This window comes from Lissotriton helveticus, chromosome 6 (assembly GCF_964261635.1).
Source record: "Lissotriton helveticus chromosome 6, aLisHel1.1, whole genome shotgun sequence".
NCBI lineage: Eukaryota > Metazoa > Chordata > Amphibia > Caudata > Salamandridae > Lissotriton > Lissotriton helveticus.
Genome location: NC_136067.1, coordinates 1924504213 through 1924521958, shown reverse-complemented (window position 1 = coordinate 1924521958; position 17746 = coordinate 1924504213). Strand labels below are relative to the sequence as shown.

The 17746-nt window shown below is 43.5% G+C and overlaps 1 protein-coding gene across 2 annotated transcripts in view; it reads right to left on the bottom strand.

Moving 5' to 3' along the window:
* KIF13B (kinesin family member 13B) overlaps positions 1 to 17746 on the bottom strand; it is a 701202-nt gene that overhangs the window by 22278 nt on the left and 661178 nt on the right. For both annotated transcript variants that reach the window (XM_078649880.1, XM_078649879.1), the window contains 2 exons: positions 13626 to 13759; positions 8393 to 8455 (listed from right to left, as the gene is read on the bottom strand). In XM_078649880.1, coding sequence (XP_078506006.1) covers positions 8393 to 8455; positions 13626 to 13759 — 197 coding nt within the window. The remainder of the gene's footprint in view (positions 1 to 8392; positions 8456 to 13625; positions 13760 to 17746) is intronic.

Here is a 17746-nt window from a genome sequence, read left to right as displayed (position 1 = left end):
GAAGGTCTCTCAGGTGGCTGGTGATGTGGCTGTGGCGTAGGATGTTCAGGACGAGTTTGGCGGGGAGTTCTGTATGTTCTGCCGTTTCTTTAGGAGTTTCTGGGCGGTGCTGGCGAAGAGTGCGTTGCCATAGTTCGGTCTGCTGATGACGAGCGCATGGGTCTCCGTTTTCCTGGACTCGTGGGGATTCATTTGAAGTTCTTATGAAGCGTGTGGAAGCAGGAGGATGAAACAGCGTTGATTTGGCAGTTCATTGAGAGCAAGGAGTCCAGGATGATGCTAAGGTTTCGTCAGTCGTTGTGGCGGGGAGGTTCAGAGTGCTGCTGGCCACCAGGAGTCGTTCTAGGCGGAAGGGGTGAACCCTAGGATAAGGACTTTAGTCTTGTCCTAGTTAAGCTTGATACAGCTGTCCTTTAACCAGGTGGCAACTGCCTTCATCTCGTTATGGAAGTTGCTCTGGACGGCTGTGCGTTCGTCAGTGAGGAAGAGAATCAGCCGGGTGTGGCTGACATAGGAGACGATGTTGAGTCCGTGGCTTCTGGTTTCAATTAATAACCCTAGCAGAGAGCTTTGTAGTGCCAAAAGGTCACCACAAAGGAGGAACATCTAAGATCAGATTATGTTGCCCTTGCTGTGCCTGACATAGACTGTGGCTACACTGAGAATGATGACTTGGAAGCTGACAACCTCCTGCCCATCACAGTGCACATCTCATACCTCACTGGGACTCTTTCATAGGAGGTCTGTTCACTTGGTGGTACAAAAAGCTGCAGAGGCCTTGGAATTGTCTTTACCTGCCACTGAGGGTGAAGTGTTTTATTTGATTGTTATCCTCTGCAATCTCAGAATTGTTGTTGACGTTCAGTGTGGTGCTTTTTAAGTCTGTGCTGGCTGCCTGGAAGAAAAGTTTTTCGAGCTCAACAATACACAAACTGTACAACAGCGAGATCACCTTCGAGCTCCTCACGCGCACCTACAATGCCCTCTACAACAACCAATCTGCATACCTTAACCACCGCCTCTCCTTCTACACCCCCGCCAGACATCTCCGGTCTGCCCAACTGGCCCTGGCCCCCATCCTGCGGATCTGCAAGACAGTTGCTGGAACTCCCTGCCTCTGCACCTCAGTCAATCACCATCGCTGCCGCTACTCAGGAAGGACCTCAAGACACCTAACTCTTCGACTGAACCGCAGATCCACTCAGTGCCTTGAAACCCTCATAGGTGAGCAGTCGCTGTATAAGAACCCTGATTGATTTAAACAGGCATAAATCTTTCTCTTGCCACTCATATATTGTACCCCAAATTCAAAGGTGGAAATACCAACATTGGATCCCAGGGCCAGAGTTGTGATGGTGGCAAAAAGCAACACAGAGCTGACAGGGTTTGGAACCATAGTAGTTACTGGCTTTCTCAGAAACAGTGCGAAGGACAGAGCCTGTGGGGATGCTAAATCTGGTGACATAAATAAAAAAAACAAAAATCGCCAAGCACCCAAGATTGGGCCCAACAATGGAAAACAGCCCAGAGAATAGTGAGGCCATCTGAATATGTTCTGGGTGGACTCATGAAAGACCTCAATCTGTGCAGAATCAGATGACAATCAGTCATTCTGGTGTCATATTCAATACGGAAACCATCTCCAATGATGAGGATGAGACCATCATTGGGAAAATGGAGTGAAGTCTCCAAAATGTCATGGAAGCACGATTGTTTCCTCAAGAAAAAAAGAGGACCTATTTTTTCTATGGGGAAGACCATTAGATCATCCCCGGTCAGAAACTTGTCAGAAGAGCCAGGGGGCCACTCTGAGGTACCCCGGAGGGCCTTGGTAAAAAACCAATTGTCCTCGCCTCGGATTGACTTCACGTGCATTGATGAAGCACCACATGCAGAAGTTATGTGCCTCTGACAAAGACATGTACACAGCATGTATGGCAAAGTTTATACCACAGGACCTTAGAAAGTGGCATTGAACTTAGTTGTCAAAAGTGGAATAATTTCTCGGTGAAGCACCAAGAGAACTCAGGACCCACATTGATGAGGTGCAGAAGAACCAGAACGGACACCAGTGCGCAGTCTGCGCCTTATGTATCTTGACGCAGTCACATCCAGGACATACAAAGTTGCGACTGATGCCAGACAGCGGGGAACATCCTTTACGACACAACTATTACCCCGCACTACCATTACAACGCGGGGATTACAACGAAAGTCGTTACAACGACTTTCGCTGGAGGGCGCTGTTGGACAGGGAATAGTTTAATTTTCTATCCAACACCTTCCCTACTATCCACGGGAGACTGGAGTTGGAATAGAAAATTAAACTATTCCACTATCCAGCGCCCCCCAACGCAAGTCGTTGTAACGACTTGCGTTGTAATCCCCGCGTTGTAATGGCATGCGGGGTGAAAGCATGCGTTGTACTGACATACAACCCAGACAGCATCACCTGGAGACACTGGAGAGTCATTGCTGGGGAAAAAGGGTTTTCTGAATCCAGGATGGCTCCTGGAGGTTATTCATAAGGTGAGGAATCTGCAGGAAGAAGTATCAATCAGAAACATATGGTGAAGCACTAAATGCTTCTAGGTTTAAGTTGTTGTTTCGAGGTTTCAACCACTACGGTTAAAGTACTAGTAATAGTTTCAGGAAAGAAAAACTATTGTGGTTGTTAGTACTGTCAGTGCATGGGCTCCAAACATAACACTTAGATGGTAATATTTGTTCTGAGCAAGATGGCTGCAAACTATGCTTGCAGAGTGAGTTGAAACACAGCTCGCACATAGGTAAGGTGTGCATGCAAAGTTTAAGAGTACACAGAACTTTTTGTCTGAAACCAGTAAACACAATTAGCAGATGGCCATAAGTAGCCCTGATGCACCCAACCACATCAAAACATATTTACAGTGACTTTTGTAGGAGAAAGTCTGAAGATTCCAGGGCCATCTTCACGATGCTCATGTCCAAATGAAAATAATAAAGAATTGCTTTTGTGCTTTTCAAGATACTTCAGGCACTTCAAGATTTTCTCCAGTGAAAGTCTTTGCAAATATGGCACAAGGTAGCTGGTGTTAACTGGATTTTCTCATTGGTATCTCCTATTTGTTTCAGAAGAAATCTTCCTTGAGTTCCAAAACTTACAGAACCAAGATTTCAAGAAGTGACAGGAGGATTGGAGACGAAGATCCTCTTTTCAGAATTGATAGTGTGTGGCAGGGATTATAACCGTCAGTTTCTACCATAAGTAGATTTTGCACCTTCACAAAGTTCGAAAATTCCTTTAGCCTGTAGGAACAAGGAAGGAGTCACAGACAAGCAGCTGATGAGCTAGATCAGGCGGTATTGGGCATGCAAACACCATTGTAAGATGTCAAGCCCTGGCTGCTCTTCTATTTGACAGTAAAAACTTAAGGAATAGGAGTACAAAGACTTTTGTGAACTGAACATAGGATAAAACCAGGAGAAACTGAAGCAAACATGCCAACAGCGTATTAATTGCTCTAGTGGTCGTATTAATTGCTCTAGTGGTCAAAAGAAATGGTCAATGATGTCCACCTACAGAGTAGGAGGATTTGCAGCTCATCTCTACAATATGGTGCCATCTGCCTCCCCCCTCCTGGTGGTCCCATCAGACGGCGGCTTTCCTGGCCTTACTAATATGCTAGCCCTACTGACCTCTCCATTAGGAAGGTACTTCATGGATACTTACACCATGGGGATGTGCACCCTAACAAGCCACTAACCATAGGAGACCGGGCTGCTGAACAACCAATGGCAAACAGAGCTATTTTCTGGCATTGCTGTGAAAAGTACTTGAGTTTACAGGATGTATCCATGTTTTATTTCACAAATTTGAATTCAAACAAAGAGGTTTTAGGGCTTTTTCAGGATTTCATCCCAGGGTCATTATAGAGCATGGATGTGCTTTGGTTTAACAAGCAGTTTATTATTAATAATTATGTGCTTTCACGTAGGCCCTAATTGCGGGTTGCACTCTACTGTGGCGGAATTATCGAATCATAAATGTGCATGTGAATTTACGGTTACTACATGGTAAATCCGATCCAGTACTGTGCAATTTCACGTTAAACTCATGGAATGGGGAATTACTGTGTGGGACATTTTTTTCCGGCTGTAATATCACACAGAATTCCCAATTCAGCAGGGCTTAAAACATACATTCAGCACTCACTTTCAGCAGATGGTGAATGTATGCGGCAATCGCTGGGTGGGATGGAGGGTGGGTTACTAGGGGAAGAAAGGGGAAGGCTATTTCTTTCAGGGAGATCATTGTAGGCTCATGTGAAAGCCTCACATAAATCTGGCACCAGGCCTAAAAGATTACAAAAAAAATAATTATTGCAGATTTCAATAGCGCAAACTCGACCGGAAGGTATTGGAGCGCTTTACATGAGCACCAATTACGTTACACACGGACACATTCATTATTTGGTAGGCACGGGGAGATTAAGTGACTTGCCCAGAATCACAGGATGCTGAGCCGGCGTCAAGGCTCAAACCCGGTTCTCCAGCTTCAAAGTCGGCAGCGCTAGCCGTAAGGCTACATCCTCTCCCCATTAACGCCACATTAACGGTATCGAACATATTGAAGCCATTTGAATCTTGTAGGAAAAATACAATGTGCATAGCAGCAAACTGCACACTAAGGCAACCGTGTCACACACCCAGATCCACCTCTGCTTGCAACAGAGCATTCCCTGCAAACAGGAAGGTATGTTTCTTTTAATTTGACTCAGAAATGGTGGGGGACGAGAGAAGCCACAAACGGAAGACACGTCCCAATATTTACTGAAAGATGATTTGTGTGACAGGGAGAGCCATTTGCAGCTTGAAATGCAGAAAGTGTCTGGACTGAGAAGCCGCTGTGATCTACAGCGCGCCTCCTGGCATCATTTGCAGGTTTGATAGATCACGTAATTCCAAGTCATTCGCCATTGCTATGTCCTCACTATCTCCAAATCCACTTCCCTTGCTCTCTGGTTCACCCGCAGAATATGAAATTAAATGCACCGCTTGAGAGTAACAGCCCATTTCGATGATATACTTCTGAGAGGCAAAATTTACTAATCCTCAGAGATCAATATAGTTTGCCAGCTTGTGTACTCTAAAAGATTAGAGACCCTTTTTTTAAAATGGTTCTTTCTATTTTTATGTGCAAAGTTCCATATGCCACACTTTGCTTTCTCCTTCCATTTGTTACTACGTCATCGTGAATGACAAAGTTAGTTCTTGATATGGAAGCAGCAAAACCATTTCAAAGCACAGGTTCTTTTCATGGACTTTTATTCTTGTTTAGACCCCAGCTGATTACAACTCTAACCACACAGATGTGTTGTGAGGATGTGGAGGATAAGGAGACGCCTCTAGGACTTAAATTAAGGCAATGGGTGTCCCTATAGTCCAAGTCCTCTGTGTTGCATGCACAGGCCACACCTGTATGTAAAAACAACAGTTGATGGACAGAATGCAGAACAATGTCATACATTCACCCCAGTACAGAGATCTGGGCCTAAATCCATCGTTTTTTTGCTCACCACACCACCCCAGTTCAGACATGGCCATATGCAAATCAGCCTTGACCCTGTGCCTCATGGGAACAGTCCAGCCCGAACTGCCAAGCCATGTCTTACCACTTTGTTCGCCATAAGTGTGACGGGGTATGCTCAGACGTGAGTCCCTTGCTCACTTTGCCACTGGATTCAAGCAAGCCGGGCTGAAGACGGCTGAAATGCCAGAAACCGGTCCTCGGAAGCTTGTTTCCGGTCCAGGGAAGGCATGGCTTGGCAGTTCGGGCTGGACTGTTCCCATGAGGCACAGGGTCAGACTGATTTGCATATAGCCATGTCTCAACTGGGGTAGCAGAGTGGGCTAAAGAACGGTGATGGATTAAACCAAGATCTGTTGACTGGGTGTGAGTGTTTGATTGGTTCAGATCCTCCGTCCATCACCACCCCCTTTTGTAACACCTGTATGTAGGCACAAAGACATAATTCATGAATTACACTGTCTATTAGGTCATATATGATTTATTACTATTAGTGCATTTGTAATGCACATGGCTGCCCATAGTATTTCCCAACGCTAGATCAGAAAAATTTGAGACACCAACAACGATTAAAAAAGTCAGGTCTTGAGTTTCTTACGAAAACCTTGAGGGAAGAGGCAGTTCGAATTCCGGAGGGAAGCGTGTTCCAGAGCTTAAGGCAGAGGTATCTAAAAGACCAGCCTCCTTGCCTAACCAGCTTCACTCAAGGAGTGACTGCTAGGCCCAGGCTACATGAGCATAGAGCACGCTTGGGAACATGAGGGGTCACCAACTTGTTAATATAGTCAGGAGCCCTCTGGTCAATTGCCTTATACATAAGACACAGAGCCTTAAACATGATCAGTTTTTCAACGGGTAGCCAGTGAAGCTCATGCAAGGGAACAGAAGCTGAAACATAACAAATAACATGACACAGTAGTCTAGAAGCCACATTTTGCATAACACAGAAATATCAGCGTGAATATTAAAATTACCGAGGAGAATGAAATCTTCCTTTGCTTTAAAATATGGGGCTAAAAGCTCCAAAAGAGCAAGAGAGAAGCCCACACTAGATCCCGGTGGGCGATAAACTAATGCTCCTTTCCAAAAAATGTTAGTGGCAGAATTAATTTTAAAAATCATTATTTCAAATTGTGGGCAATGCTTTTGTTCTAATATGGTAACCTTCAGGTGTTCTTTATACATTATGGCTAAGCCACCACCTATTTTCTCTGGGCGATCTAAATTTACAAACTTATATCCCAGGGGAACCCCCACTGCAATGGCGGGGACGGTATGAGGCCGTTCCCGGCGAAGGTCATCGAGAAGACCGTCAACAGACAATTGACCCTCTACCTTGAGAAGGACTGCATCCTGGGCCCATCCCAGTCCGGGTTTCACAGCATCCACAGCACCAAAACTGCCCTCATCGCTGCCACCGATGACATCAGGGCCCTGCTGGACGGCAGGGAAACCGCGGCCCTTATCCTCCTTGACCTGTCAGCTGCCTTCGACGCCGTCTGCCACCGCACCCTACACACACACCTCCAGAACACTGGGATCCAAAAAAAGGCTCTGGACTGGACCACCTCCTTCCTCTCGAGCAGAACCCAGAGCGTCCGCCTCCTCCCTTTCCGCTCCGAAGCCACCAAGATCATCTGCTGCATACCCCAGGGCTCATCCCTCAGCCCGACATTGTTCAACATCTACATTGCACCGCTCACCCACGTCGCCCGCCGGACGACCTCAACATCATCTCTTACGCCGACGACACCCAGCTGATCCTCTCCCTCACCAAGGACCCCCTCATTGCCAAAACCAACCTCCACGAAGGAATGAAAGCAGTCACCGAGTGGATGAAGAACAGCCAACTGAAACTAAACTCGGACAAGATAAAGGTCCTCATCCTCAGCTCCACCCCCTCAGCCTGGGACGACTACTGGTGGCCGACCGCACTGGGAACAGCTCCAACACCCACCGACCACACACGCAACCTAGGGGTCATCCTCGACTATACTCTCTCCATGACAAAGCAGGTCAATGCCATCTCGTCCTCTACGCAGGAGCCTCGGCCAAACTCCTGAAACGACTTCAACGAATCTAAAAAGCCTCTGAAGGCCTGATCCTCGGTATCCCCTGCCGCAGCCACATCACACCTCACCTGAAAGACCTGCACTGGCTCCCCGTCAACAAGAGGATCACCTTCAAGCTCCTCGCCCATGCACACAAGGCACTCCACAACACCGGACCAGCATACCTCAACAGACGACTCAGGTTCTACACCCCTAACTGCCAAGCTCCGCTTCGCCGCCCTCGCCACAGTCCCCGGCATCCGAAGAGCGACCTCCGGCAGCAGATCGTTCTCGCCGCCAAGACCTGGAACACCCTACCCATCATCCTACGGCAGACCCAGGACCTGCTTACCTTCAGAAGTCACCTCAAGACCTGGCTATTCAAGTAGTAGCAGCATAACCACCCCCTCCCCCCCAGCGCCTTGAGACCCTCACAGGTAAGTAGTGCACTTTACAAATGTTCTGATTGATTGATGTTAAACAAGACTACAATCCAATATTAGGCAATCACATTGTGGTCTTTTGTGGACTTCTTCCACTTGTGGAAAAGTTTTTGTTCTGAAAAAAGGCTTCACATACAAAACCTCAGAGTGCAACAATTTGAAGGTGACATAGGTAGATCTCCGGCTAGGCAGCAATCACAATGAAAAGAAATGTAGGTTATAAAAACAAGCTATCCTCTGAAGCATACTCCCATAGAGTAGAGTTACTATCAGACACAGCAGGCCACAGACCAGTAGAGAGAAGCTTGCCTTTATTGAGCGAACCTTACCGTCTTGATCTTTAAAGCATTTTCATCAATACTTGCTGACTGCACCATAATTCGCGGAACAGGCTGCAAAAGAGTAGACGCAACATTTTTTAATATAAAATAAAGGCATTCTTACTGCTAAAGAGAACATTAAGACACTATACGCATGAAGATGGCAACACTACAGTCTAAGTTAGGGTTACCCAAACTGTAGGTCGCGAGCCGATTTCTGGTGGGTCGCTAAAGTCCAAGCAATAGATCAAGATACCTTAAAATTCTGTATTTATCTTGTCACATTTGCTGTCCTATAAAGACACAGGTCAAATGGTGGGCATGTCTTCAGACAAATTGCTGCTTATATTGTAACATGGAGATTGGCGTTTATAAACCCTCACTTTGCAGTCAGAGAGAGTAAAGTGAATCATGTGACAATCTTGCTGGGGTACATACAGTATGAAAGGAATTGACGCAGGGTGTCATTTTTTGTAACGCACAACAAAATGAAATCACTGTAAATTAACTGTACACATTCAGCAGCTAAGGAAGCCAAAATTATTTTTTGTAATTCTGAAGTGTGATGTAAGCAAAGATTTTAATAAACAAGTTACTTACCGTTGGTAACGTATTATCTTGTAGAGACTCCATCTAGCTGCAGATTCCTTACCTTTTAATTTCCCAGGCGTCAGGCTGGATCCAGAAACTTTTGCTGAGCAATGCCCCTTGAGTGCGCACTGTTGGGTGGTTTCAATCAGCTCTGCGTGATGTCGTCGGCGATGACGTTGCAGTAGCTATATAGGCGCTCCCAGGCAAACAGACGTCAGTACTTTTAGTGTTTTCCGCACCAGAAGCACAGGGCCACAAAGTAACTGACGTAGTTGTGTGCAAAACTAAAGCCCTAAAAAGGGGGGAGTAAATCTAGGCCTACAAAATTGGTTCGCAAACCGAGGAGGCATGGCATCGGATGGGCTGTAAGGAATCTGCAGCTAGATAAGAGACTCTACCAGCTAATGCGTTACCGATGGTAAGTAACTTGTTCATCTGATAGAGACTTCTAGGTGCAGATTCCTTACCTTTGAATTAGGTACCCAAGCCTTACCTTCCCAGCAGTGGGTTGTGGACCTAAACCTTCACTAGGAAGTCCTGCAGGACTGTACGGGCAAAATTCCCATCCCAATAAACCTGATTGTCCCTGCAGTAGTGCTTGGCAAACGTGTGCAAGGATGCCCACATTGCCGCTTGACAGATGTCCAGGAATGAGACACCCCGAGCCAAGGCTGTAGTTAGAGCCTTTCCCCTGGTGGAATAGACCCTTAATCCCTAATGGGGCTGCTTCTTAGCCAGGGCATAGCAGATCTTAATGCAGAGAATGACCTAGCAAGAGATGGTCCTTTTCTGCACTGCCCGCCCCTTCTTAGTTCCCACGTACACCACAACTCTAAGTTTCCATTGACTTAACATTGACTCACGCGTGTGTGTAAAGACACTGCACTAGGCCTCCTACTCCTAACCTAAGGTTCAGATAGTGTAGCCCCAGCGATTCTCCAGGCCCTAGGCCTTTCCTTTTCTTGTGACGTGGTACTTTTACCACTCTTAATATATGGGTTGCTTCGCCCCTAGGGCCTAACTGTAATTTGTGCAACTTAACATATTCTGGCTAAGTAACTTGTTATGTGCTTTTGCCTCTGATCTCATAAAGGGTTCAGAGGAGTGTGTTAGTAAATAAATACATATATATTTTATATATATCCTGTGTGGTGTCCTTTCATTTGATATTCAAGGGGTTACATATGGTAAAACAGCTGGCTTTACACGCCCTCAAGAGTCTTTTAGCCTAAGACTGTTCTGTTCACGCTACCTCTAGGATAGCTGGTCTATAAGGTTGACTTACAACCATCACCATAAGGGTTGTTTGGACTGGTGTAAGGTGTTCACTAGAATAGTGAACATCATATACCAGGCCAACTTCTCACAATCGCCTCCAGAAAATGTTTGTTCTCCACTCATCTCAATGGACACACTCTCACAACCAATTCGCCCTCTCCTTTGAAACTCAAGGTATGACAGGTATGCTTTGAGCCTAGAAGTACTTAAAGTGGCAACTCGACAACACTAGTGTTTCACCATGCTCATTCTCACTTGAATGGTGCTTGCACTATGGAGATGATGATATATCCAACATTTCTAGGAGCACATTAAAACTACCAGTAACATCCAGTAAGTCGAGCACAATGCTCACCAGCTCAGTTTCCAGCAGTAACTTGATTTGATTCTGACAAATGACTGATGATTTAAATGTGCACAGGAAAACTTGAACTCAAACCAGAAAAACGTGTGGCATAACATGGAAAAACACTTGACATTAACAAGCAATGTTAATCATACTGCAATGAAGTATGCCAACAAAAGAAATGATGAATCAAATACTTGCATTAATCTCTTACCCCAAGCGATTGGCAGTGGTTAGACTTATTGCGAGCATTCCACCCAACACCTTTTGCTGATACTGCACCAACATCATGTTAATATATATCGGCAAACAACATTCTCATCTGTCTTGTATAAAGTATTCTCTTTGTCTCTAATAAAATAGTCATATAAAAGGCCAAACTGTAGACACTTCTAATACTTTACATTTCGGAAGAGAAATATAAAAATGTAATACTTCCATATTTGGGAAGTATTACATTTCCTATGTATGTATTTCCTATGTGGGAATTTGAACTGTAGTTTTTCAGCAATGCACTTCACTGAACTTATAATGTTTTCCTTCACATGACACTGTTAGTGTGGTGTATAAATTACACTTTTTCACCGTGGAGGGATTAACGTCTTAACTGTTTATGTGACGGAAGGGAGTATCTGCCACAGGAGGAAACAAGGTGTTTGAGTGGCGTGCACAAATTAAACATTGACATAGGGGGGCATAACAGTTCCTTCTCTGTCACTGTACTAAAGCCAATCCTGACTGGGCCAAAGAAAGGAAAAGTCACTTCCACAGACAGGTTGGGAAGAGATGGGGCCAGATGACAAAGCATTTTGATTATTGCTATTTCATGTCCTTGGTGGCAAGTTACGGTAGTGCTTATTCCAAACATCTTTTACCACCATAATATGGAGCTAGTATTCTGCAGGAGGAAATATATGATGAACACGTTTGTGCACATTTGCTGTGTGGAATTGTGTTGCAGTAGTGGTGCATTCTGCTGTATACTATGCTGCATTTCAATGTGATTTTGTAGTGTTACAGATGTTGCATTAAATGTTGACTATATTGTGATGTGCAATGTTAAGCTCTGTATTGTTATGCTTGGTAATGTGTGTGTTCTCTTGTTTACTTTAGATGTGTGATGCAGCCATGTCTTAATTTAGTGATCCCAGCGCTCACTTGGCTGCCGACTGAACAGAGAGTCCGGCTTAAGACTCTCTGCATTATGCATAAGATCCTGCATGGTCAAGCTCCTCAAATTCTGCAAGGGCTTTGCTCTACATATATCCCAGGGCGGGCTCTGTGCTCGGCCGATATACATCTAGCCAGTATCCCATGAGTGCACCGACAAAGAGCAGGTGGACGCTCCTTTAAAGTATTGGCCCGTCTTGTGGAATTCCGCCCCTCTGGCTGTCTGGAGCACACAAGATCAATGGGCCTTCAGGAAATTAACTAAAACTTGGCTTTTCTCCTCCATTTAGTTCTTCATGTTCTCTTCGCCCTGGTGCGCTAGCGCTGGGACGCCCTGATGTTGGGGCAGCCATGTGCTTTATCAATTCATCTAACATAACTTTATGTGATACACCCTACTGCGGCACATCTCTGCTGCAGTGGAACTTACAACTGGCACAAAGGCTCAGTATGCAGGGAGGATAGAAGCCCCACACTTATCACTCTGAAACTTATAAGGACTTTTAAAGTACTTTCACAACTCTTTGGTAGACAAGGACTAAGAAAAAAACAAGTGGCTTTCAATGATATGTAATGTTTTGAAAAAAAGTGGTATGAAATAAAACCCACTTGACTGTGGTAGATCGAGTGAGGGTTCTAAGAGTGAAGTATGAATGTCAGGTGTGGAATGGGAGTGTTGCATGTTGAGATGCTCCAGAGTGTGAGAGCTGGTGCCAAAGATGTAGAAGAGGAACAAAGAAATGTTTTGAGTTATTTAAGCTTGCACTCCGCATTAAAAGTCCTCCAAGTACCAGTCTGTGACCCCCCTTCTTTCTGTAGGGCTGAAGAGATGTACTTTGCTAATTTTATCATAGGTCTACTGTCCTAGTGGGATGAAGGGATATCTTTCTGAAGTTCCACTATTTACTGGAATGAGGGCAGCCTTGACTTTGTTGCCAAAAACGACAGAGGATCACAAATCCCCATGCACTGCACTCTAAGGAACCTGTGCACCAATTTGTTCAGTCCGTATCCTGGTACAAGCACCCACTGCTACTGAAGGACACGGTCCACTAGGAGCCCAAGTAACACTCACAATGAGATGCCAAAGTTACCCACCCGGAAACATAAGACAATATCATCAACACAGCCACTGAGAGGATATCAGCTACGAGTACTCTTTTTGAACTGTTGACTGCATTCAAAAGCACCGACCTCATAAGAGTGACATATGCTGGTTCAGCTCCTTTCTGTGCACACACAGCAATCAGACACAGAATCACATGAAGCCCAATGGACATGAACAACAGTGCCCAGGGTTGTACACAGCAGCCTTGTTATGAAACATCTTGTAAGTATAATTTCTGGTCACATCCCTAGTTTATAGACACCATATCTGGATCTCCCAAACAAGTAAACTAGCTAGACACTGTTGGCCATTCAAAGAAAATGGAAGAAGAATACAATAACTGTGTAGTATCGAGCTGTCAAACAGTAGCTGGTCCCGCTGGAAACAGCCAATGTATACCAATCCAAGAAGCTTAATTGGTGAGAAAGTACTGTTTTGTTGATTTAAAGAGAATCAGTGTGCCGGGACACTCGTTGAGTACAAAAAAACAGTAATTCATTCATACATACATATTGCTCTTTGCCATATTAACATACACATTTGATAATGTGGCTAGGAACAGCAAGTTTACAAGATTTAATAACATCTTGTTATAATGTGCAGCTTTCCAAGTGAGTACAAAAAATGCCAATACGTTTAAACAATTTGAATTACACGTTGCGCCAGACACTACACATAATTTTATACTAATGACTCAGAATACTAAAAGGATTCTTATTTTGGATTTTAATTACATTTCTTCATCATACCTGCTGTGCAAGCGGAGATGGCAGCTTGCCCTTTTTGTCGTCCCGCACTGGAAAGAGAGACTTAAGCAGCTTTGGCATCTGAGGCACTAAGGACTTTACAGGAGTTAAGTAAGATGCAGCTAGATCACCAACTCCTGTTAATATCATCCATTAAAAATAAAAATTAGAAAGCGGGATGGAGAAATGGAAGTGTACAAGGTGGAAAACAAAATCAATAGACTTATACAATGGTCATTAGTGAAAGGACAAGAATATGCAGCATAAAGGTGCGAAATACACCGTGCATAGAAGAAACAGATTCACAAAGTGGAAGATGAAACAAATAAAAAGGTAATAGGAAGCAAATGAGCAAAAAAGAAAAATGTGAAGTGGTATGCAATTAAAAGTTAGTTACCTGTTACAATATTTTCCAGTGCAGGACTCTTTCTTAAGCATTCGTTTAGAATACTACGAATGGCCCCTGAAGAGTATATGAGTTACTTTGGGGCTGGTTTAGAAAACTCACATGGTGTGGGGGAGGGAGGGTCATGGGTTTTTTGGGGGAAAAAACAAAACACGTTGAAAGTTGAGGAAACCTAAACTCTTCAAGGCACTTTATAATTTAGCTAGGGATCAAGGATTAGGGGGAAAGACATTGGGTTTACTTTTTATTCTACCCTCACAAAAAGTTGGTGAGACTTGATTATTTTTTGCACCTTTTTCCTTATTGTCTGGGGCTACAATACATGTTTATCCAAGGATTACATCGGACCACGCCCCAATCGTGCTTGAACTATTGGGTAGCTTTAGTAGACCTAAATGTTTAAACTTTACATATGATCGGAAACTAGGTCTAAATACGGAATTCTGGGAGTATATGGATACTTGGATCCAGACTTTTTTCAGAATAATGTTGAAACTGCCAATGCTGGGATAGTCTGCGACACTTTTAAAGCCTGTTTCCGAGGGGAATGTATTAGCTTCAGCTCATGGCAGCAAAATAAGCTTAAAAAAGAATTGGCAAGGATTTATGACCGCTTGATTGAGGCTGAAACTTCACTAACTAAGGGGATTGCCACTTATCAGAATGATTTATCTGAGTTAGAGAACGTGGTGGCGAAGGAGAGGGCTAATGTTGTGGGCTTTTGGAGCACAGAGAACGCCAGGAGGTATTTAACATTTAGGATGCAAAGTCATGAGTTTGGTGAATCAATAGGCAAGCACCTTGTGGTACGATTACGGATGAAGGAGTTGGCTAGGAATATTCGGGCGCTGAGAGACGTGAATGGGGTACTGCAATCCGAACCTCACCAGATACTTAAGATCTTTCAGCAGTTTTACTCTGAGCTATATACGTAACAGAGTGGTGCAGTGCCAGAATTGAATTGGATAGAAACGCTGGAAGAGGGATTGAAGGTATTAGACCCATTAAACCTAGAAGAAATGGAGTCCCCGATCACGATATTGGAAGTGGAAGTCGCAGTAAAAAGTTTGGCTTTAAGTAAAGCAGCAGGTCCCGATAGAATCCCTGCGGAGGTCTATAGGCAGTTTTTTAATATTATCAAGTATGAGTTGCTTAAGGTTATGCAGATGGCCCAGCAGGGATACCCTCCTAGCTCTTGGTCGGATGCCACAATTGCGGTATTTTGTAAGAAAGGCAAGGATCCGGACTTGGTTGGCTCTTATCGCCCAATTTCATTATTAAATGCGGATAATAACATTTATTCCAAGATTTTAGCTAACCGAGTGTCTAAAGTTATATCGCCCTTAGTGTCTCAACATCAACATGGTTTTATACCGAAAAGAGCTACGGTTGATCATATAAACAAAGTGATAACTTTATTTGATAATGCAGCTGTGGAGAAGCGCTCATTTTACTTGACGCGGAGAAAGCGTTCGACCGCGTACATTGGGGCTATATGTGGAGACTTATGAATAAAATGGGCTTTGGCCAGAAATTTATTGTTGCTCTACAGTCTCTTTATATAGCCCCCACGGCTAAAATATCTGCCATGGGAATGCTTTCTGATGCGCTGAGTATAGCTCGGGGAACTCGACAGGGTTGCCCCTGTTCCCCTCTTTTGTTTGCCCTGTATATTAACCCTTTTGTTGAACAATTGTCTCGGAGTGTATTTATTCCTCCGTATCGAGTCTTTGATTATTGTTTCTCTGTGTTCGCTTATGCAGATGACATCGCTGTAGATACAGTTAATCCTGTACTTGCCATTGAAAAAATTGAGAGATTGGCTAAAGAGTTTGGTAGTGTAACAGGCTATAAACTTAATGAATCAAAGACGCAGATTTTGTGTTCGGAGACTTTAGTATGGTATGATGATAGGGTCGTGAAAGAAGTCACGTATTTAGGGGTTCAGATTAGAGCAAATATGATTGAATTGGTGGACGTTAATTGGAATGCGTTGATTTCGAAAGTTAAGATCTCACTAGAAAGGTGGGAACGACTATATTTCTCTATCATTGGCCGGTGTAATATTATTCAAATTTATGTATTACCAAAAGTTTTTTATTTATTCCGGTCAATACCTTTGGAAATATAAAAAAAAAGGTTACAGCATTTACAATCGATGTGTGGCAAATTTATCTGGAACCCAGGGAGACAGACGGGCAATTAAATATATGACTTTGCCTTTGGATAGGGGGGAATGGCAGTGCCTGATTTTTTTCTGTATTATGTCACTTGTTTTTTTATTAAAAATGAGGTTAATGATTACGGGTGAGATTGCTCCTAATATGGCTACTGCTCCAACCATTTTTGAAATTTTACTAGGCCCTATCGCGAAGCAATGTTTGTTCATTGAGTTGGATGGTAGTTATTATAAACGCATGCGCTTTAAAGTACTGATCAGTGCATTTAAAGTTTGGAAATGGTTATTTAAAACAACTGCAATGGGGAAAATTTGCTATTATACACCTTTTAAGGCTCAGAGGCACTTACCAGTTATATTTTTAGACGATATGTCCATAATGTGGCAGAGGAAAGGGGTTAGAGTTTTGGGGGATTTGTATTTGGATAATGGGAGCTGTAAATCATTTGAGGAAATAATGGCCCAGTTTGCTCTTCCCAGAACCTATTTCTTCAAATTCGAGACTTTTTAGCTCGCCTGAATGTGCAAACAAATATGGTTGTAGAAAGGGTTAAAAGGCAGGCAAAAATTGGAGTTATATATCAAACGTTATTATTGGGAAGAGCAGATGACCTTGAGAAAGTTAGACTGAAGTGGGTTACTGCTTTAGGGGACTCCGAAATTGTAGTGGAAGATATGCTTATGTTGGCGAAAGATTCATTAATGTCTGCAAATCTTAAAGTCCAATTTTGTAAAACTTTATTTGATTTATACTATACCCCGGCACGAATGGCAAAATGGGGGGGTGGATACGAGGGTAAATGTTTTCGTTGTAGGGAAGATGACGCCGATAGTTTACATATCTTTTTTGGCTGTGCTAAACTCCAAAGTTTTATTTTGGATATTGAAAAGTTTTTGTCATTGGTTATTAAAACCCCGCTAGCAATTACACCGGCCATGATGCTACTGGGGAAAATTCCTATGAATAGGCATGCGGATATTTTATATCAACATCGCTATTTTGGTTTTTTCTATGACGGTAGCCCGGCTGTGCATAGCAACTGAGTGGCTGCAGGAAAATCTACCTGCTTTTCAACAATGGCGAGCTAAAATGTACAGCTTATATAAATTGGAATGGGGTTTGTTTTCAGTTAAGGGATGTAGGAGGAGACAGCTGGGTCTAAAAATTTGGGGTGCATTCCGTAATTATTTTGAGGAATGATATCGACTAGTATAAATGAATTTGGCAGAATATGTTTGAAATGTCTTATCCCTATGTACTTTTCCTTATTTCTGATTTTTCCTTCCCTGCTTATGTATGGCTATTTATAACTGTTGATGACTTTTTTGCCGATTTATTTATCTATTTTCTTCTGTACTTAGTTGTGCTAATTTTTATGACTATTCATTGTAATGTATTTCTTGTCTGTGTGTTCTCGCTGTGAAAATATAAATAAAAAAAAAATAAAAAAAGAAAGTTGAGGACTGGTACCATTATTTTGACCACCCATCAAACTGTTAATACATTGACAGAAACTGCAATGACAACGGAACCTGTCC